Below are 23,186 nucleotides of genomic sequence, written 5' to 3'. Positions count from 1 at the left end.
ATCCAAGAGTTTTTGTTGAAAAAAATACAAATACAAAAACAGAACCTACATAAACCATGGAAGTTCTGTTTGAATTATGCCAAAAAAACTAATATCAGATTTTATTTTTCTGTTAGCTACAAAAGGAATTTTGATATCAGCAATATTGAGAAATACCCTTTATCCATAGCATACAGGTACCTAAATTGGTACTGGCTCAGTGAATCAAACTGTTAGTGCAAGAGTCTCTATTGAGACAAGCAAAACACATAGTGCCTTGAGTGTGACTAACACCATTTTCGACCAATCCTGTATTTCCTGTAATCGGGAAGACCAAGAAGAAATTGGCACCTTCAACATCTCTCAACCCAGCAAAGTGATAGTTTTTGATCCAGTAGGCTGATCCACCCCTGCCTTTATTTTAATTAATATTAATCCACCATGTGGGAGTTTAAACTTTACAAAGAGAAATGTGGATTGGAAATATATCTTTTGGTATTTCATTTTTTTGCAGATATATCTACGTTGAAGATAGAGTTCAAGGTGCATATAAAAGGTTCTGCAAACGATATCACTCATCAACTCTCATGGAAAATCTTTTCACTTGATTTTCTCAAAACTCATGTTGGTTTTAGAAACTTAATATATATATATATAAAAAGGGATGGCTTAAAAAATCATTAAAATCTGACATAACTGAAAAACATGTCAACAAAGGGAAAAGATTGAAAAAAGAAATTACCATATTTTGTTTTAAATATATATATATATGCATAGTTAGCATTTTATTTACAAATTGTGAAACTTACAAACAGCATATTGCTTTTAACGTTTTTCACGTTGATATACTTCAAGGCAGGTTTCCACAGCAAACTTACATTGTTTCTCTGTTACATTGCAAAGATAATTAATTTGATTTTATTATGTTTTGGGTTTGAAAGCTTGTTAGGTGAAAATTAGTAAAGCAATAAATAAATATCCCAAGAAAAACACAAGTATTTGAAATGAAAGGAAATGGAAGTTGAAGAAAACGTGAAAAGGGGAGGATAAAATATCTCCAATTAAAATGATATATAATGGGTTTTTGGAGTAACAAAAGGGATCCATAATTGCATTTACAATATTATGACAAATTTCTTTGTTTCTGCACGTTTTTCTTTATACTTTGAACAGACTTTATGTTCATGAAATGTAGGTAACGACAAAGGCAAATGAATATATACATATATAATTGAAATCGTAGGCCCGGGTTCGAATCCAGGTGGGACCTGGAAGCTTTTTCACTGTTCTTGAATTTCCAACTCACTACGGTTTCAATATTATATATTCATTTGCTTTTGTCGTTTACCTCCATTTCATTAACATTAAGTCTGTTCAAAGTATCTCTTTCGAGATCCAGCTTTAGGAATCACAAATGATTTTGGAGTTGGTTAGCATCATGTTTGATCACTAGAGTAAGGCAAAATATGTCATCAAAACAGAACTAGTATTGTTCGATACAAGTGACAAACGCGTCCATAGCCTAGTGGTTAGGGTGTCCGCATATAAAGCGGGAGGCCCAGGTTCGAATCCTGGTGAAATAAATATATATATATATATATATATATATATATATATATATATATATATAGTTATAGTTATCAAAATGTAATTACTCAGGCCCATTAATATAAGTTTAATTAATATCTTGAATAAATTGAACATATAAAACTGAAATACTCATTCAAAAGTGAAAAAAGTTGTTCCAAATTTGTCATAAATGTTATTATATGTGTTTTACATTAAAAGATGAAAGCTGGGAATCCATATAATCTGGTATTTAAAACTATGGAAGTCATAAGAAAGTAAAAATCAAAAAGAAAACTTCATATTGTTTTGCTCTAAAAAGCATGTAGAATTTTTATATAAACTTACTGACTTTAATAGCAATAGCTGCGGACATCATAGAAACATTTTAATTATCGTAATTAACTGGCAAAGTTAGGGCAAGTATATATTGAAATGAACGAAGGAATTTGATCAACTTTTCTAGCTGAATGAAGTTAACTGGCTTTTAAGATACAATTGGGGGCAAGAATTGCCCCCCTTCCATTTTAGAGTCGCATTTTGGATCATTTGATCCTTTCACATCTTTTGCATCTTTTGAATTCTCATTAGACTGGTCTTCATTGGTCTCTGATTCTCCCTCATCGATGCTGAGAGGTTTCACCTGCAAGTTAACAAGGTCAATATGATTAATGAAATATATTAATAATATGTTAACAAGGAAAAATGATAAATGAAACATATTAATCAATAAAACCATGTTAAGGAGGTATATATGATAAATAAAATATATTAATCAATAACACCATGGTAACAAGGGAAAATGATAAAGAAAATATATTAATCAATAATACCATGTAAACAAGGTAAAAATGATAAATGAAATATATTACTCAATAATACCATATAAACAAGGTAAAAATGATAAATGAAATATATTACTCAATAATACCATGTAAACAAGGTAAAAATGATAAATGAAATATATTACTCAATAATACCATGTTAACAAGGTAAAATGATAAATGAAATATATTACTCAATAATACCATGTAAACAAGGTAAAAATGATAAATGAAATATATTACTCAATAATACCATGTTAACAAGGTAAAATGATAAATGAAATATATTAATCAATAATACCATGTTAACAAGGTAAAAATGATTAATTAAATATATTAATCAATAATAAGAATCTGTAAAATCACTGGCAGAGTTAACAAGAGAAATCTACAATTGAACATAGCTTGATATCTATTAAGGAAATAACATATCCAGTAGTGTATGGCAAATATACTTTATACATCCCACAGCTACTTGAAATACCCTGAGGTCTGCCTGCACACATTAGGTGTTAATGGCTTAGTCTTTGCAAACATGTATATATTTATCTGTGAGTTAATACTAGCTACACTGTCAAAGAATCTGCATACTGTATAACCTAAAGAGAAGGACAAATAAATATGGTAGTTTGTTGTTAAAATATTAGAAATGCCATCTCTTGGCCCCATCCAACCCCACCTCTCTACCTCCCACATCCTTCCCCCCCCCCCGCACCAATCTCCCCTGCCCCATTTCATACATCAATGTGCATAGTATTGTGAGTGTTCCTACAGTTGTAACAGTCAATTAACTGATGATATATACATTTGTTTCCTATTTTTTATATTTTTTGTATTCATTCTTTTGTTTTTTATAATCATTCTTTTGTTTTTTGTAATCATTCTTTTGTTTTCTGTAATCATTCTTTTGCTTTTTTTATTCATTCTTTTGTTTTTTATAATCATTCTTTTGTTTTTTGTAATCATTCTTTTGATTTTTGTAATGAATCTATTGTTTTTTGTAATCATTCTTTTGTTTTTTTGTAATCAATCTATTGTTTTTTGTAATCATTCTTTTGATTTTTGTAATGAATCTATTGTTTTTTGTAATCATTCTTTTGTTTTTTTGTAATCAATCTATTGTTTTTTGTAATCATTCTTTTGTTTTTTGTAATCATTCTTTTGTTTTTTGTAATCATTCTTTTGTGTTTTTTAATCCTACCTTATTTATCAGCTTCCCTGTTGACCTACAGTTGTTGTTATCAATTAACTGATGATATATTCCTTTGTTTCTTATTCTTTTGTTTTTGTTTAATCATTCTTTTGTTTTTGTTTTAATCCTACCTTATTTATCGGCTTCTCTGTTGACTCCGTCTTTCTTTCGTCCTCTTCTCTGACGTCTGCCAGATTAGCATTCGTCTCACCTTTGACCTCTCCAGCTTTAGTCTTTGCACTGTGCCTCTGTGTCTTATTGGCTGTGTTGAGAGATAAAGTATACAACATATGTCTAAACCTCCAACATTATACTATTAATGTCTGCCAGATTAGCATTCCTTTAACCTTTGACCTCTCCAGGTTTGGTTTTTGCACTGTGCCTCTGTGTCTTATTGGCTGTGTTGAGATATATAGTATACAATATATGTCTAAACCTCCAAAATTACACTATAAACCTAAACTATTCATTTCCACACAAATCTCTAATGTTGATAGTGATTTTCTCTGGCATATAAATCAGTTAATTAATACTGTACATACATATAAGCATAAAGCTTGCATTTTTTTTTATTGAAAAAAAAAAAGTTTGGTGTAGTTCAATAGATAAGAAAATGATCTAACAGCCCAAGAAATGACACCGTGATTGGAAGGGTGCAAGGAGTGAAGGAGGATAGAAAGAGGAGGAAGGGAGAAAGTATGGGAGAGGGGGAATAAGGGTGGTTGGGGGGGGGGAATTTACCTTCAGCAGTTGTAGATGAGTTGTGGGTCTTATTATCAGGTGATGGCCTTCTCTCTTTGAGCTTCTTGGAACTTGCATTCTCACATCTCTTTTCTTTACCTCCCCCGCCTCTTCTCTGATGGTTGGAGTTGGATTGTCGATGGTGCTGAGAGTCTTTGCTCTTGTTCTGGTAGTAGAGTTTGGCGTCCTGTATCCAGTCGTGTTGGAGAGCTTGATCTGGTGTCATTCTCTCTAAAGGATCCCACCTGGAAACAAAAGAACATGGAGACAATGATTGCAATGATCCAAACAACAACAACAACAAAAATAAAAACAAATAAAGAGCTGGATGTAACCCATAAGATTGGTCTCAAATAAGAAGTTTTGGATTAACAAAATATTGATATGAATTGATGGCTGTTGGCCAGTAGGGTCTACAGTATACATACGATACAAACACTGCAGACAAAATACAAAAGAGTGCAACATTCCTGTCTTCCGTATCCCTGGAAGTTGATGAATAAGCTTTGGTTTATTAGTAAAACTACCAAAATAAGGTGAAGGGTGATGTACGAAGGGGCAGGGTTAGTTAATGATGCAGTCATGTAAAAATACACATCTTTCATAATTGATGAAGTTTTGTAAGAAAAGCTAGTAGAGGCAGTCTTCTTCAAGCCTCCCTCCTGCTCCCCTCTCCCTCTTAATGAACTTACAATTTCCGTCGGCCCTCTATCGCACCCCTTACTTCTTTAAAGTGTACCTAACTCATTTTGTATTGCACCCTTTACTTTTTGAAATGCACCTAACTCTTCTTTCTTGGGGGACCAAAATTGGGAATATCTCATAATTTCTGTTTTAACTTTGCTTGTTTCAGCAGCTTGTAAGCATCTGATTACTAATTGTTTGGATTTTACCTTTCCCTGAAGAGTGACACGTTCTTGAGTCAGCTACTAACTTAGACATTGTTTGTGATGGAGATGGTGAGACCAGCTAACAACCCATTATGGGTATTTTCACTATCAGAAGTAGGTACTCACTCTAAACATCTACTTATGAAATCTAAGAACAGAGAATCGGTAGTTTTAATCGCATATCGCAAATCTTTGGAGTTTGGCTTCCTCTTCTTCCCTTTACTGTTGGTGGTACACCTCGGATGACCTCTTGAATCTAAGGCAAAAGGGAACAACAACAAAAAAGAAAAAGTAAAACAATTATTAATTAGTAACCTGTAGAATTAATCACCAATAATCTGTCACAAAATACTTTGCATTCCGACAGTCTTGAAGCCACCTTTCAATAGCTTAACCACATAGGTGGATGAGATGTTTTTCATCAGGTGAAAGGGGGAAGAGGATAGGCCATATCACTTCCCCCACACCCCCAACCTCTACGCTCTGGATAGATGAATTGCTTTTCAAGCCCAGATCAAATTGTCAGTCACTCTAACTGTACTAAAGCTTCAATTTTCTGGCGAGAATTTGAAGTCCATGATATGAAAATTTGTTACAAGCAAGAGAGTATTTCTCCCAAGAAACAGCATTTTGAGTTGAATTTGATTACATGTTTGAGGCTGTTTGATTCACAATTCCATAAAAATGGAGATCTTTAATTGAACTAGTTAAGTATCATTTCAAACAGATCTTAATTGGTAAAAAGACTAAGAAAAAATTACTTTTGTAATTTGCTTTAAGCATGCTTAATCCAATTCACCAATCTAATTCAAATTCACCAAGTACTTCCTCACAGACAGTTACTTGTTGAGAACCATGAGGGTGGCCTAAGGTGATAAATTGATACCTTTACCTTGCATCATACTCACTAGGTTTGGGAAGAAAAAAACCCATACAGCTTCTCTGAGTGCACTTTTCAAGTAAATTTATATAAAACTTTGGAAGCAATGTTTTGATGGTTTAAGATTTATATCCAGACCCACCCCTCTTTTAATTCCCAAGATGCCAATGGATAAATTGCTATATCTATATTCAAACGTCTGACAAATTTTACTGAAATATAAAACATACCAAAGAAAAGTCTCCTTCGTTGAGCTTCCTCAATAATGTAGTTAGGAGGCAGACCCAGAATCTATACATAGCGAAAAGAAAAACAGACATTGCTTGAAATGGTGGTTACACATTTCTTGTATACTGCCCTCTAATTTACAAGTTGACAGAGCAGCACAAAATGCACAGAGTTTGCCAAGTTAAACCTCATACTTGGAATACTTTGACACTTTACACTTACAATGAGAAAACAGCAAGAAGCCAGTTAGCTCCTTATCAAGAAGCATTTAAAATAGTGGGATATACAGTGACAAAATGTATTTCCCCAAATTGCTATAAATTCCACATATTAAGTAAATCATTTATTTGGCTTCTTTACATTTAAACAAAAATGCATTTCCTTTTGTGTGTGTGTGTGTGTGTGTGTGTATGTGTGTGCGTGTGTGTGTGTGTGGGGGGGGGGGTTGAGAAGGAGATGGGAAAGTAGGGGTCTTCCATGGACTTATTCTTAGATTCGAACAAGGATTCAAGGTGGGCCTCTGGTCCCCAGCCTATATGTGTACACATCAGCTTGACTTTCACAATTTGAGTAAACAAGAAAACAGTTTGTACAACTCAGAGAATAATCTAGCCCCACTGTGTCATAACATTACTATGTTGAATACCTGGCTTAAATCAAAATTGCAATTCTTTGCATATATTGACTTAGTGTCCCAACACATGCAAAAAGCCTGCAATGCCTCTAGACTTAATTCAGTCTGTCTCTCACCTCCATGATGCAAGCGAGTTGTTCCACTTCATTTTCGCCAGGGAATAGAGGATAGCCAGTGTACAGCTCTGCTAAGATGCACCCAAAGCTCCACATGTCAATGGGCATGCCGTAGGGTAGGCCTAGTATGACCTCTGGAGACCGGTAGAACCTGGACTGTATATATGTGTACACTGAAAGGAGAACCAACAAAAAAGACAGAATTTTAATAGAAAGCTGATTGGAAATATTAGAGACACATTGTGAAAGCCATACTGCTGTTTACCTTGACTGGTACCTTCAGCACAATAATTTGACTGGTACCTTCAGCACAATAACCTGACTGGTACCTTATGCACAATGACTTGACTGGTACCTTCAGCACAATAAATTGCTGGTACCTTCAGCACAATAACTTGACTGGTACCTTCAGCACAATAACTTGACTGGTACCTTCAGCTACAATAACTTGACTGGTACCTTCCACTCAATAACTTGACTGGTACCTCCAGCACAATGAATGGACTGTTACCTTCAGCTACAATAACTTGTCTGGTACCTTCAGCACAATAACTTGACTGGTACCTTCCACTCAATAACTTGACTGGTACCTCCAGCAGAATATCATGACTGGTACCTTCAGCACAATATTTTGACTGGTACCTTCAGCAAAACCAACTGCTTTCCAAGAGAATGTCTGTGCATTAAGACTGCATAAATTGGTGACAATGTAGCCATTTCACACGACATATTACTACAATAAGTAGGCCTTAGGCCTTAAATCACCTAAGATATCCTCACTGGTGTTTGATGATGATTTAAATGATTTAAAATCGACTGATTTTGATGGCATAATCACAGAATGTTATTTAAAAAAAAATCACTGTGTGACAGGGAGGCCTTTAACTGTCAGATTCCACAGGAAGCATTCCTCAACGATAACATGTTTGGCCTGCGACCCACATGTTTGGGAAGTATTGGCTTATACTGTAGGTAACATCACAGCCTTAAGTCTGTATAAATCAGTACATTGTAGGGAGAGTTATAATTCTTAGGTCACAGTGCATGCATAATAATTTATGTTTTATTTATACAAAAGCTTTAAAATATTGAAACTACATATGAAAAAAAAAGGACCCAAAGAACACAGCACAAATAAATTATTGATCCTTGTAAAATATTCAACCTTCAAGGAACAAAATGTTCATATCGGTAAAATAAATCATTTCAATGCTATTTTTAGACTTGAAAGGAAAACATTTTGCTATCAATGATGGCATGTCAAAGAGGAGAGTGCTAAAACTAAACTACTTGCTATTCCTTTTTTTGTTGAGAATCATTTTTGGTCAAAGTTTAACAGATTCAATCACTGAATTGGTAGATATTCTTGCTTACCTCTGATAGTTCAATCCACGACACTCTCTAACGGGAAGGAATATTTTTTTCAAATAACCTCTCAGATTTATAAAACCAATAAGGTGGAGGTTAGAAGAATAAACTTAAGAAATGCCCAATACTCAGTTTCGAAAGTTGACCAGTTTGCTTTGGTGTGTACCCATCTGTTGACCTACGACCATTTGCACTCTGACGTTATGACATAAGTTTGTAATTGTGTTAATGACGTTTTAAGATGAAATCCCCTCAACCATACCTCTCTGATGCTCGTAACAGCTGGACCCAAAATCTATGACCTTTATTGCGCTCTGCCCCTTCTGTTTCAAGAGGATGTTTTCCGGTTTCAGATCACAGTGGATGATCTTTTCCCGTTGCATCATTCGTAGAGAGACGAGCAAGAGATAGGCGAATCTTCTGATCAATGCCACGCTGAAACCCTGAAAGTTGTTCTTCTTGATGAGCTCGTATAAATTCATTCTGAGAGAAAGAACAACAAATATGAAGGGAACAAAATGATCAAAACTTGGAAGATTGAGCTTGGAGGGAGATAACAAAGACGAGAAAAGTGTTACGAGGGCCCATTGTAGCCTAACGCTAGTCACTGCTAGTGAGAAACCTAATGTTATAATGTGGAGAGTAATTGAAATTGCCTACGTGATAAATCAGTATTTGAGAAATTAGGTCGGTTTACCGTGTCACAATGTTATAATACACGATTGTTCTGGTATATTCCTTATGATGACACGCTGGTCTCGGGTTAACGTCGGTTTACGTGAGATCGCGTGTAAGCTGTGCAAATCTTCGTGGATTCTCTGGAATGTTCGCGAGCGATGCAAAGGACTTCCAAGAATAGAGAAACTGGGTCAAGTGTATCGAGAAAGATCTAGATGATTCTTGACATGGCGAATAGTATAAAAGCCCGCCCAGATCGGAGAGTTTCTGAGTTTCCGTACGAATACAAGCGACGACACATATTATATCATTCTACTATATATCGTCAGTGCTCAACTACCAGTATTTTCTGAAGGATTGAGATATCGATACCAAGATTGATTCTACACTTCCATTCAGAAGTTTGAAGAGGACTTTACTCTGATACTACAGTTTTCAGTCGTTATTGCGGAGAAGGTGAAGAATTTCTGTCTCCGTTGAGGAAGTTCGTTACGCCAGGAGTTGGTGGCTATAAAGCTGATTTGGACTGACTCTGGTAATATTTAGTCGGCGAGAAGTTCGACTTGTGCTTCACTCTATTGTGGCTGGAAGTCCGTCTTCTAGTTTGGAGCATCGCCGGAAAGAAGGTGACTGCTGTTTCTGGGATCGAGAGAAACTTTGTCGAGGACCAGTGAATTTCGCGGTACAACGGACCGAGAATCGTCGTCATCAAGGTCGTGGCCGCTGAGGGATATCGCCGTTGGAAGAGACCAGCGTGTTTTAAAGTGTATCCTATCTTGTTAAGTTGTGAGTAATTTTCTATATATTTGTAATTTCCACTTGTTGTTGTTGGTTCGAAATCCATTGTTCAATATAGTTTACGTTCTCATTTAAATTCTCTAGACTCGTCAATTTGTCTGTGTTCCTTACGGAAACGAACCCAGGCTTGTGTCTCGTTAAAAATTAGTTATCGAGACCTCTCGCATTCCAACGTAACAAAAGAAACTAAAAATTTATCAGGCTGAATACTAACTACATATAGTTTATGCACTGTGCTTAAAATTATACTAAAAAATGTACAAAACTAAAACTACAAGCCATCTTCTAACAAATACAGAAATGTTTGTTTTTTAATTCAGGTTATGTCTTCATACCTTAACATTTTCAAAAACAGACTCAAAACGTAGATCTATTGTTGACTGCCTTCCCTGAGCACTAGCCCCACTGAGCATTGGCTTTCCTCTGGATATTGGCGCTATATAAATTTGCATTTATTATTGTTATTATTATGATAGGGAATGATTGTTAACACAACTAACAGCAGTTTGCATCATATCCCCCTCCTCCCTCCCACCTTTTTGCCAGTCTTAAACCTGTTTTGGCTTACCGGCAGGTGAGTTAGTGTCATGAACTGATTTCAGCAGAACTAGAATTTGGTTTTACAAAAGTCACTTTTTAATGTTTAGAGGTTAGTGTTTTTTTCTTTCTTTCTTTCAGTATATCTAAAATGCAAATTCGTTTCAGGGTAACCACTCTGTTCCACTTTTGTTTTTCCAATCATTCACTTAACAAAGAAATTTTAGGCATGATTTACTATTCAAATTCTGTAATTTATTCCAAGTTCACTTACATAATTAAAATCTGTTTAAATATTGTTCAATCTAATTTAAAACTGGATTAAAGCAGAATGTTACATTTCAACACTGAACCCCAAAACATATCACATGACCACACAAACCTGGACGTTTGGGACCGATACCGTACAGAAAGTGGACAAATTTTTAACATTAACAGACTCACCCTAAGAGTTCAAAGGTTATACAGGGATGATTTCTGAAGTAGAAGTACTCCCTATGTAGATTACGTTATTTGAGTTGTCTCTGTGTTTAACTTTTAATGTTAACGGACTCACCCTAAGAGTTCAAAGGTTATACAGAGATGAATTCTGAAGTAGAAGTACTCCCTATGTAGATTACGTTATTTGAGTTGTCTCTGTGTTTAAGTTTTAATGGTAACAGACTCACCCTAAGAGTTCAAAGGTTATACAGAGATGATTTCTGAAGTAGAAGTACTCCCTCATGTGGATTACGTTATTTGAGTTGTCTCTGTCTTTCCGTCTCAGAACATCAAGGATTTTGACCTCTATCAGAGCCTGGTGATGAAATCTGGTAAAGAATACAATATGCAAAGTCAAATTATTCTAGCAAGATGGGACAAATGTTGTTAACGAGTGAACTGCTACTGTTGCATGAAAAGGAACCCCCAAACATCTCTGCAACTATCCTTCTCCAGCACTTTACCTTGCACTCCATCCTCAAAGAAATCTGATTGACCGGATATATCCACATGATCTCAATTTAAATGACACCCAGGGACAACAGGAATCCACCCATTGCTCCATCACTTTATAGCAATCAAGATGAGAAACATAAAAAGCCAAAAATGCAGATCGATGGAGTTAGAAAATTAATGTCACTTCAAATTCATATGACATGACATCGGTTATGATTTTAAACTTGATTCCTAATTTAATTTTTGCCACAATTAAATCATTTGTTGTAACCTTTCAATATCTTGGGACAGGTGACAGGGAAATGACAGAGGTGTGAAACATGGAGTGATTTGAGTACGAGGCTGTTGGGGAGGGAAAGTTTTCCGTTTTTACTTGCGAAGGTTGAATTGAATAACATTCAAGCTGTATGTAGCTGATGCAGACTTTGCTGACTTATATCAACAAACATTTTAATAGTAACCAGTAATATTCGAGCACGTTGTTCCACAATAACACAAAATTTCTTAACCTTATTATTCCATAAATGCAAAGTTAATATCGGTATTATTATAAATGTCTGATGATAATGCACCATATCTTTCTGTGGTAAATCTTGCTAGAATCTTCATAATCCCTAATCAAACTTCACTACCCCCACTTTTTTTTCTTTTTTTTTGTGTTACTCACCTCTTCTTGTTGCGTATAATTTTAATCGCAATTGTCTCTCCTGATTTGTGGTCGTACGCCCTCACCACTTGGCCAAAGGAACCTTTACCGATCACCTCGAGGACCTCATAACGGTAGCACAGATGGTCGTGTAGGATCTGTTCCATGAGAAGGGGCAAAAAAATATTAGTGTGGTAAACGTTGGAAGTTCTCTTCACAACTAAACATTCACGAGTGCCTTAGCATACTTATAAACTTGAAACAGATAAACTGAGAATCCTTCTTAAATCATGAATATTCATATTCAAATTATTGCGAAGGTATTCAAATTACTTATTATACAAAAAAAATAAAACATCTCAAAGATACAGGGATGAGCCTGGGGTTAAAAAAAAAAATCACGGAACTTTGCAAAACTTGCGGTATAGGCTCCACTTTGCATATGCTACAGTGTGTTAGAATAATAGTTTTTGTGCCCGAGGTAGAAAAGAAATCACAGATATTCCGCGAATTCGCGGAAAAAGCTCATGCCTGAAGATAAACAGTTCGGTGGAGGCTCAGTCGTGTTGTGATGAGGGAGGGCAGTTTCCAGCTGGGGTTTTCAAATTTAATTTATAACGAAAGCCAAAGAGGATTTGGTTGGAGCAAAGGGACAGACAGTACTAAGAACTGACTGAATCTTGAGTCAATTGCAGGATAGACATGTAAGGTGCTCCTCACATCCCTAGGGCCCAACAAACACACAAAGTTCTATTTTTCTGGGCAGGCCAGATTAGAATCTTTTTTAAGCTTGATGTGAGAATTACCCCCTGCTTAACACTGATATAACCAGCCAACTGGGAAATTTTTCTGATGCTAATACATATCTAAACTGTCTGCCCATATAATGCTTCAATCAAAGCACTCTTATTGACAGTAAACAGTTCCTAACCTTTATCTGATGGAAACATGATATTCATACTGCTCGTGCTGAAAATACCAGTGCTCTGAAGCAAGGCATGACAGTACAGTATAGAAAAGAATAATCCCAACTGGGTGGATATAACATTTAAACATTACCAACAGTGCAATGTTTCTAGCCACGTGTGTGTCAGAGGGGGGCCATGTGTGATGTAATAGAAGTGTTCATAAATGGAACTAGCAAAGTTTCCGAATCCAAACCAAATTCCGTTACCTTGAGGTAGGAGCCATTTTCGTCGTCATACCCGTTATTTTGAGATGCGCCCTGCACTCCCTCCACTTTCTTGGCCTCTGGTCCAACGAACCATATCTCGGGGAAGTCCATTATTTCAAGCTGTTCAAAGGCCGTCAGCTTTTGGTGGTGGTATTTCATAGCATCTTTATGTTAAAAATTTGTAAGAATTAAAAATGAATTAGAAAGATTTTTAACATTATTCAGACGATGTAACATTATATGCCAGTGAAAAGCAAACTGGAAGGCGACTTCATCACTGAACTGGGTTTAACTGTACAATTGTTTGCTTCTCTCTGTTGTGTGGGAGGTGCACCCCACACCTTTCACATACCCCTATCCTGAAACAGTCAATGAAACCCCTTCTCCAACATCACCGCTCTTTACATACCATTTCTTCAACAAAAAAAACACTTTTCCAGCTGTTTTGCATACATTTCTCTTTTCCTTTATTGTTGTTTGTTATTTATAATGTATGTTTCAATGTTTCAATATTCATTTTGTTCAGTTTCTTAAAATTTAAATATTTAACTTTCATTTATCTGTTCTACAGGATGATGAATACAAGTTTCCAAGCAGAGTAAAGTAGCTGATTTTGAGTTCCTCCCTATAAGTTACACTAATGCAGTACTGTTAATGTTTGTATTAGAGAGAATTATTCTTATAATTTCACACTGAATTGGTCATTATTCCTTTATGTGAAAGAAATAAAAACATAGCTTTTAACAAAACAAGTATACTTCTACACTGAACATGATCAGAATGGAACACAATGTATGTTCAGTAAGTCCAGCAATTATCTGAATTTAAACCTCCCGATCAGCTAGAAAAAACTATTAAAAAAATCTGAGGAAGTATGAAATAAATCTTTAAATATAAAAGATATAACTGTAACCAAAACCCTCTCCTTTAAAGGGGATATTCCAATACAGAAATCCATTGTTTCACAAACTTGCAAGAAATATTCCAAAACTTACTGGTTTGGATATTTACGAGTGACGAGCTTACCTGTCTCCTCACAACCTTAGCACTTCATTCTACTGTGCCTATAAAGTCTTGGTAAAATAATAACACTGTGCGCCCTCTATGACCGGGCCCCCCCCGGTCACTCCTCCTTTCTCATGAGACCATTCCTAAAAAGTGGCCTCACGGTTACGAAGATAGGGGGTGGCTAGGACCCTCTAGCCAGCCCCAACAACTCCTGTCGAGAAAACTCCCTTAGGTGAGCCCCTAACAAAAAGTCACTGACGCCTTCCTAGCAGGGGGGAGTGTAACCCTCTCCGGCGCAGCGGAGCAGGGGGAACACTCTCCTGGACCCTGCAGGCGTAACTACCCCTTATCCTAACAAGGAGCCTAATTTGTAAGACCCGACACCTGTTAACCGCAAAAACAACTTAGGTGAGAGCGTATACGGAGTAGAACATGTAATATAAACGCATACGAAAAACATAAAGTTACACTCACCGATAGACCTGGCCGGAGACTCTCTAGTCGTAGTTGGCTCTGTCTATCTGGTGTGGTGCCTGGGGTCGTGAGTCAAGTCGAACGACCGCTCCCCCGTCCGGCTGTGTCCCACCTTCCTCGGGGGAGGGAGGCGGGAATGGAGACAGGTAAGCTCGTCACTCGTAAATATCCAAACCAGTAAGTTTTGGAATATTTACTTCGCTCCTCGCTTACCTGTCTCCTCACAACCTTAGCACCGAGTGGCACTGCCCGATGGTGGGAGGCCCGAGGGGTGGGACCTATTACCCGCCGGACCTCGCATCACCGCGCTACCAAATGCCGCCTCGGCGTGTAGTGTGTCAGTTAGATAGCAGGCGACGAACGTAGTTGGTGTTTTCCACGCTGCCGCCTTGAGGATGTCCTCTATCGGGATACCGGCAAAGAGGGCTGTGGAGGCTGAGATCCCTCTGATGTCGTGGGCTCTTGGCCGGGCAGCCCCCGTTGTGAACGGGCGTATTGTCTCCACTAGCCATCTGGACAGGGTATCCTTGGAGGCCGATGTGTAGGGTGGTCGTGGCAGGATAAAGAGGGAAGTTGTTTGTCTTAACTTCTCTGTCCTGCTTAAATACCACTTCAAAGCCCTGACTGGGCACCATCGTTTGTCCTCGGCCACTGATGACAGGGTTTTAATCTCCGGGATGAAGATGTCTCCCGGCAAGAAGGTCAGGGCCTGGTTCTTGGCAATGAAGGCCGGGTCTGGAACCATCCTCACCCCATGGCCCTCGAATCTGATGTGGTTCGGTTTGGTCGTTAGGGCATGTAGGCAGCTCCTTCTTCTTGCTGACGCTACCGCAATAAGAAAGAGTGTCTTCTTTGTGAGGGCAGCTAGGGAAGCGTTTGCCATTGGCTCGTATGGAGGCCCTGCCAGGGCATGCAGTACTGCTGAGAGCCCCCAGGAGGGGGCTAACCGTCTGACTCGTGGACGGCGATTAGCCATGCCTTTGATGAGCTGGGCAATGTCTAGGTTATTGCCCAGAGTGGAGCCGTCTGGAAAACCCTGGTGGATGGCAGCGATGGCCGACCTGTAATTTTTGATTGTAGAGACTTGTTTGCCTTCTCTGAAGAGTGAGAGTAGGAACTCGGCAGTCTGTGCTATAGAGATCTTAGTAAGCAGTATCTGTCTAGGCCGGCACCACTGTTCGAACTTCCGCAGGCGGGAATCGTAAGTCTTTGCGGTCGTTCCCCTTCTAGCGTCGGCTGCCATCGCGGCAGCTGCCTCTGAAAAACCTCTCTGTCGTAGGGAAGACCGGACAGTTTCCAGGCAACTAACTGCAACCCCTTGATGTCCGGGTGGGAGAGTGTTCCCTGTCTCTGGGACAGTAGGTGGGGCTTGTCTGGTAGGCTCGCTGGGACGTCCATGAGGAGTTGGGGAATCTCTGCGAACCAGGGTCTGCGAGGCCAGAACGGGGCTATTAGAATAAACCTGCCCTTGGAGTTCCGGATCTTTCTGAGAACCTGCCCGACCATGCAAAGCGGTGGGAAGACGTAGGCCTCTAAGTGGTCCCATGGGAGGGACATCGCATCCGTGTGGTAGGCCTGGGGGTGGAACCGTCTGGAACAAAAGGTCTGGAGCTTGCTGTTTGTGTATGTTGCGAACAGGTCTATCATCGGCTTTCCGAAGATCGCGAAGATTCTGTTGCAAGTTTCTTGTTCCAGCGTCCATTCGTTGGGGTCTAAATGCCCCCTGGACAAGGCGTCTGCCATCACGTTGAGCTTGCCCGCAATGTGGGAAGCTCGTAGGATCGTGCCCGAATCCTCGGCTGCTGTTATCACCTCCCATGCTAGCCGGCAGAGCTTCTCTGAGTGGGTGCCCCCCTGCCGGTTGATGTAAGCCACCACTGTGGTGTTGTCCGTGAAGACCGTGGTTATTGTACCCTGTATGTGCTCGTTGAAGGTTTCCAGAGCTCTCTTGACTGCGATCATCTCCAGGATATTGATGTGGAATGATCTTTCTGTTGGGGACCACGTTCCCCAGGCTGTGCGGTTGCTCCAATGAGCCCCCCATCCGGTGAGTGAAGCGTCTGTCGTTACAGATGTCATTGGTAGCTCTATTGTGAAAGGTACCCCTTGACTCCAATTGTCTGGGTCGAGCCACCATCGGAGGTGTTGAGTGGTTTCCTCCGACCTGTGGATTGGTGTTGTCATGTCCGGATCTGTGGGGTCTGCGGACTTCAGGAGGTGAAGCTGTAGGGGTCGCATGTGTAACCTGCACAGTCGGACTACATCGACCAGACTGGCCATGAGTCCCAGGGCTCGGAGCCACATCATTTTGGGTGACTCTTGGTGTGACAAGATCTGTTGCGTGGTCGTCCTGACCGCAGTGATCCTTTCTTCCGAGGGTCGGGCTACCCCGGCGGAGAAGTCTAGTATCGCTCCAAGGAACTGGGTCGTCTGAGTTGGAGATAGTCGAGACTTCTTCTCGTTCACGATCCAGCCCAGCTCTCGGAGGGTATGGAGCGTTTTGTGTACGTTGTCGGCGGCCTCTGACTGAGAGCTCCCTACCACCAACCAGTCGTCGAGGTACACGTACAGGGTGACCCCTCTCCTTCTGAGGTAGGAGACTACCGCTCCCGCTATTCTCGTGAAGACTCTGGGGGCCGTGGGCAGGCCGAACGGGAGCGCCCTGAACTGGTAATCCTGTTCTGCATACCGGAACGTTAGAAACCGTCGGTGATCCTTGTGCACTAGGATGTGTAGGTAAGCGTCCCGTAAGTCTACGGTCGCCGCCCACATGCCCTTTCTGAGTAGGGGTAATATTATATTTAGGGTTTCCATACGGAAGTGTTTTGGCCTGATAAATTTTGTGTTGAGGGGTTTTAGATTTAAGATGGGACGCCAGGTGTCGTCCCGTTTTTTGGTCAGAAAGAAAGAGGACCGGAAGAGGGGTCCCGTCCCTCCCGGTACCTCCACAATTGCCTGCTTGGCCAGCAGGGCCAGAATTTCCCCTTCTAGAATTAGGCGTTTGACGGGGTCTGTGGGTGTGGGTGTCTGTCTTCCTCCGCCCCCGAAGGGTGGGCTGGAGGAGAATTCTATTCGATATCCGTGTTCGACTGTGTCCAACACCCACTTGTCCCCGCCAATGAATTCCCATTGCTGGGTAAAGTTTGTCAGTCTCCCCCCCACCTGCGGAATGGCCGCGGTGAGGTGGGCACCCCTAGGGCTGGGAGGCGAACGACGGTCGAGTGGAGGAGCGGTCGTTGTCCCGTCTGGGAGGCGCTGTGCCTCTGCCTCCTCTCGGTGTCCAGGAGCGGGTCGGGCGGTATGCCGTTCCCCTGCTTCTTCCTCTGAGAGCTCCTCTGCTCAGTGGTCTGGCGGGTGCTGCTCTCGCTCCCCTGGTTGGCTTGTTCTCCCTCGGTCGGAAGGGTCTCGGTCTTTGTGTAGCCGAGGGTCTAAACTCCGATTTAGCCAGGGTCTCTCTCCGGGCCACCTCTTCCTGTAGTTTTTTCTGGAAGTTGCCTCCGAAGAGGTCCTCACCGAGCACTGGCAGAGCTAGCATTCTGTTCCTTGCCTCGGTTGATGGCCAGCGGATGGCGGAGACGACGTTCTCCCTGCGGGCTTTTACGGAACGTGTAGCGACTCTTGCAAACGTATGCGAGCCTTACGAGGGGTCCTAGCAGTAGGAGGAGCTGGCCCGCTTCATCCCTGGACACCTGGCTGTCGTCCTCAGGGAGTTGCTGGTGGTGCCGCATAAGGACCTCGGCCGACAGCATTAGGACTGAGGCGAACTTCATGCCTGAGCGGGCCGCTGTGTCCACCTCAACTAGAAGTTCTTCCAGCTTTCTCTGGTCAGGAGTCTTAAAGGTTTGGGAAGATGAGGCCCCATGTTCGGCCTTCAGCCTTTCTTTGGCCTCCTGGGGGATGGTTGGGCATTTGAATAGCGCCCTCCAGGCCTCGTCTGGTACCCTGACTGCCCTGTCTGCCCTGGCTGGGAAGGCAGTCCACCTGTTCTTATCGGCTATGGCCTCGAATCTATCATAACATGTTGCGTCAACGGGCATGGTGGTCTTTGGCTTCGATGACATCTCACCGGTTGCCGTGAGTTTGGACACCCGGCCTGCCTTCTGTGGCTGGGTCTCAGGTTCCTCGAACCCCAGGTGCCGTCTGAAGATGTCGGCCGCCCGTGCCATTAACTCTTGGGGGAGCGCTCCTCCTGTTATGGGAGCCTCCTCTGGTTCGTAGCTTCGACTAAAGCTATCTTCCATAGGATCGTAGTCGAGGGGTTCTGTGGGATCCATAAGATCCCCCTCGTCCTCCAAGCCGGATAGATTTACCGACGCTCTGCAGTCCAGGGCGTCTGGATCCGAGACCGGATGTGGGGCCGTAGTAGGGCCGGAGCCTGTGGAGCCTGGTGCCTTGTCGGTCACCGTGGTTACTCTCTGCTCTATCAGGGGGCGTAGTAGGCCGGTAAGTTGAGCCAGCCATGCTGGCTCCTCCTCCTGTCGCCGTCTCGGGGACCGGCGCCTCCTCTTCGCTCTCCTGTAGCCGTCGTCAGACGACTCTGAAGACTCGTCGGAGGTCGGGGAGTGTCTTCTCCTCTCCTTCCGTCTCGGGGATCTTGAGTGCGTTCCGGATCTATCTCTTCTAGGTCTGCGGGAGGTCTCTCTCCCCCTGCTTTCCCGGGTCGGGGTCTCAGTAGGGACCCGTCTTTCCGGCTCCCTCTCCGGCTCCCTGCTATGGGACCGGCTCCGTCTCACTGACCCTTCGATCGCACTCTCTTTCGGACCCGAGCTCTCTGTGGCCGGCGGCCCGCGCTCCGTGGGTCTATCTTGCTGCGGTCCACACTGAGGCGTAACCTCTAGCCCGGCCGAGCAGTGCCTCTTCTTGAGAGGTCTTTTCTTGGCAGGAGCCTTCCCTTTGCTCCTGCCCTTCCCTTTGGTCGTAACTACGCCGGACGTCGCCGGGACCGTTAGGGGTACTCTCTCTTTCTCTTTCTCTTTCTCTCTCTCCTCTCTCTCTCCTTCGGCCCTCTCCTGGCCACTCTCCTCCACCTCTCTCTCTACCTCACCCTCTTCCTCTCTCTCTCCCGTCCCTCCTATATCCTCTGCCCCGATGTCGTTCGGGATCAAGTCTAGCTTGCCCTGCAGCTTGGTTCGCAGACTCTTGAGCCACTGATCAATCTCCTGCCACTGGGTCGGCGAGAATTTTATACAGACCAGGCAGGGGTCCCGTCTGGTGCAGGATCTGCACTTGGGGCATAGGTCGTGCTCGTCCCAGGCTCTGCCTGGCCGAAACATCGAGCAGCTGACACACTTCAGCTGGTTACGAGACATGCTGTAAACTCTCGAGTCAAGGAGGTATAATTCTTAGAGCTTAAAAATGAAAGCCAATGAAGCTAACAAGAGAACGGGAGATAATCTGGGGGAGGAACATGCTAACAGAGAATAGGTGGAACGTAGCGTAACCTAGCAACGGTAAATACAAACGCTACGAAGTGGCCTAACAACAATCAATACAAGCTGAAAAGAACGTGAGAGAGCAATATATATAGAAGAGGAAAATAATAACGAGTAAACATGCTATGAACATGAAAATACACGAAAAACAACATGCTACGAACATGGAAAAACATGAAAACAACACGCCTATAGCGTGGGGGAGGAAAATGGCGGGAACCTAAGCAGTTCGCGGAACTGCTACCCCCGCACAAAAAACGCCCGAAGGCGGAAACGCACTGAGAAAACAGTCCCCAAAACCCTCCCTTTCAACAAAAAGGATACTTATCGGTCTGGAAAAGACTGCAAAACTCCACAGAATCCGAATGAAAGGAAATTCCAACGATCGTATAAAGAAATCCAAGACAAAATTCAAGGGAAACTTCCACAAGAATTTTTGCGTGTAGACACTTTAATGGTAGAATGAAAAAGGAGGAGTGACCGGGGGGGGCCCGGTCATAGAGGGCGCACAGTGTTATTATTTTACCAAGACTTTATAGGCACAGTAGAATGAAGTGCTAAGGTTGTGAGGAGACAGGTAAGCGAGGAGCGAAGTAAATTTGCTGAATATAATATTTACATAAATTAGGTTCAAACTAAATTCTTCAATTGCAGCATTTTGTTCATGGAGATATATTCATATTAAAATAGGGTGAAAGTTAATGAATGCAGATCTGAATAGCAACGGCAGAACGAGTTATTCACACCCAAAAAAATGTAAATTGATGGAATTTTAAATGGAAAGACCATCAGCAAGTACGCTTAATTTCCAAATGTAGCAATATTCAAAAATAAGTCAATATCACAATTATAACAGGATACATCTAACCTGATGACATCACAGACAACCCTGATGACATCACAGACCACACTGATGACATCACACCCCACCGTGATGACATCACAGAACACTCTGATGACATCTCAGACCACCCTGATGACATCACACCCCACCCTGATGACATCACAGACCACCCTGGTGACATCACATCACACCCCACCCTGATGACATCACACCCCACCTTGATGACATCACAGACTACCCTGTACTTGGATTCATGTGCAGTCTAGAGTCCTGTATAATTAATCTGACCAGTTAATACAGTACAAACAGCCATATATAGAGTTATAGGAAGATTGTACTGTGATGTCATTTCCACTATCAGTGTATATATTCTCTCTTCCTAGTAAGTATCACAAGATCAACCACTGTTGGACTATCCCTTTAAAGCTGCCAGACACCAGGAGATATGATTCTCAGACAGATAGTGATATGTCTGGTGATTTGTGAATGAGTTGAACCCACCTGTCGGGGTCAGAGGAAGACTTCTCCCCAAAGAGTCTATTCTGTCCCTGCTTTTGTCATGATCAGCATCTCTGTAGGGGAACAGGAGGGTGAATAAAAATGATTAAATTTAATGATGTTTTCAATATGAATTGTTGGTTATATAATGTACAGTATATTATAGTTACATAGCTTCAATGATACATGTAAACTTAGACTTGTAACACCATGGGCTCACTGCCACAGCATATGAATCCATATATCAGTGGCTTGAATTGTGCAAAGGAAACTATGGGAGAGGTGGGGGTGGCCATGTCCCACTTCCTTCCATTATCAGCAGGGGATATGGCTTCACTCCTCAGGGAAGAGATAAACATTAAAAAGAAGTGTTTTCAATCACAACATACTTAATAGCGTTACGATATTAAAGAGTGCATCTGCAAACCATTCGTTTAAACTGCAAGTTGCCGTTGATCTTCAAATATATTGGTACAGTATAAGCACTGCAGCACGCATTTGGCTCTCCTCATTTAAGGACATAAAGTCATTAAGTTGAATGACTAATGTAATATTAGGATATTTACAGATGTCATGAAAAACAAAATACTCACTCTTTTCTGGATAAATATTTTTTTTTAAAATGTATCCAGTAAAGTACTGTTAAATATGCAAAAATATTGAAGTAACCGTGACAACTGGTCTATCCGCGGGTGATATGTTAGCGTGCACACACATACATGCAGTACTGTACATGTAATGACTTAAAGGACTTACAATAATGGAAATTTAGAATGTAACACCCCCCTCCTCCCATCCTCCCATCTTGGGATTTATTTGTCAACCACTACTGTATATTTTTCATAACACCCCTTCCTTCTAACTGTTCGTGATCACCAGAGGTGGGCACTGTACTTTATTCTATGAATCTAAGCTGTAACTTACTCGCTGTGTGTGTGCTGAGGGCCCTGGTTATTCCGGTGAGAGACCAGACTACCGTGGAGATTCTTCAACTTAGGCAGAGCTTCTACGGTACTTGAGCTTTTTGGTCCTAAGGACAAGTTGGTCTGGCGGTTAGTACGAGTGGAAGGTAGACTGCTGCCTTTGTATTTCTGAATTAATATAATTAAACACAAGTGTATAGTGAGTACATGCATGTGTTAAATACTGTATTTAAGGAAATGTCCTATAGTCTGTAAACCTTTGCACTGTAAGTTTCTGAAATTCAGAGATATACAGTAGGCCTTAACTAATGCAGTGGCGGAGCTTCCATACAGTAAGGGGGGGGGGGGGGGGCGGATGCCCCCCTGACAGACTCAAATGGACTGCTGGCGCCCTTTTCAGCTTGTTACCACTTTTTACTTATTGAACTTTGACATACTAAAGATGTTTTAAAATTGGAACACACTTTTGCATTAACCAGGATTATCCTAACTGCAAAATTACTGAAAATATCCTGTGTTGTACCTGTACAGGTATATATACAGGACTCTAAAATAGCCGCCTTACGTCTGGCATGTTGTTGTGTGAATCTGTACATCTCTGAGTGTCAAAGAGTTTACACTGCCTGAATGCCAAACAGAGGACCCAAGTAACGTTTATTTGCTTTAATTGTTCATAAAATATGTGTTTGAGATGTACAGTAGGTTGTACACTACTGTATAAGTCCCTATCCTTCTATCCACCCATCCCCTATTCTTTCTGTCTTCCTTGATCCACAGAGCAGAAATATTTCCCACTGAAATTACTAAACTGACCCAAAAA

At 41.4% G+C, this 23,186-nt stretch overlaps 1 protein-coding gene across 3 annotated transcripts in view; it reads right to left on the bottom strand.

The window, feature by feature from the left end:
* Window positions 1-737: 737 nt before the first annotated feature.
* Window positions 738-23,186, bottom strand: part of LOC139984820 (dual specificity tyrosine-phosphorylation-regulated kinase 4-like) — a 46,905-nt gene continuing 24,456 nt past the window's right edge. For 2 of the 3 annotated variants that reach the window (XM_071998913.1, XM_071998912.1), the window contains exons 4-15: window positions 22,368-22,534; window positions 21,447-21,517; window positions 13,188-13,351; window positions 12,035-12,171; window positions 11,100-11,240; window positions 8,681-8,901; window positions 7,051-7,223; window positions 6,303-6,363; window positions 5,319-5,448; window positions 4,303-4,547; window positions 3,693-3,823; window positions 738-2,188 (exon numbers count right to left, since the gene is read on the bottom strand). In XM_071998913.1, the coding sequence (XP_071855014.1) occupies window positions 2,033-2,188; window positions 3,693-3,823; window positions 4,303-4,547; window positions 5,319-5,448; window positions 6,303-6,363; window positions 7,051-7,223; window positions 8,681-8,901; window positions 11,100-11,240; window positions 12,035-12,171; window positions 13,188-13,351; window positions 21,447-21,517; window positions 22,368-22,534 (1,797 nt within the window). In that variant the 3' untranslated portion in view covers window positions 738-2,032. Of the gene's footprint in view, window positions 2,189-3,692; window positions 3,824-3,882; window positions 3,960-4,302; window positions 4,548-5,318; window positions 5,449-6,302; window positions 6,364-7,050; window positions 7,224-8,680; window positions 8,902-11,099; window positions 11,241-12,034; window positions 12,172-13,187; window positions 13,352-21,446; window positions 21,518-22,367; window positions 22,535-23,186 lie in introns of those variants that run through there. The other variant, XM_071998914.1, reaches the window with a different exon arrangement.

The sequence above is a fragment of the Apostichopus japonicus genome, chromosome 17, assembly GCF_037975245.1.
Source record: "Apostichopus japonicus isolate 1M-3 chromosome 17, ASM3797524v1, whole genome shotgun sequence".
NCBI lineage: Eukaryota > Metazoa > Echinodermata > Holothuroidea > Aspidochirotida > Stichopodidae > Apostichopus > Apostichopus japonicus.
The sequence above is the reverse complement of the archived record's forward strand: the minus strand, read 5'-3'. Positions and strand labels throughout refer to the sequence as shown.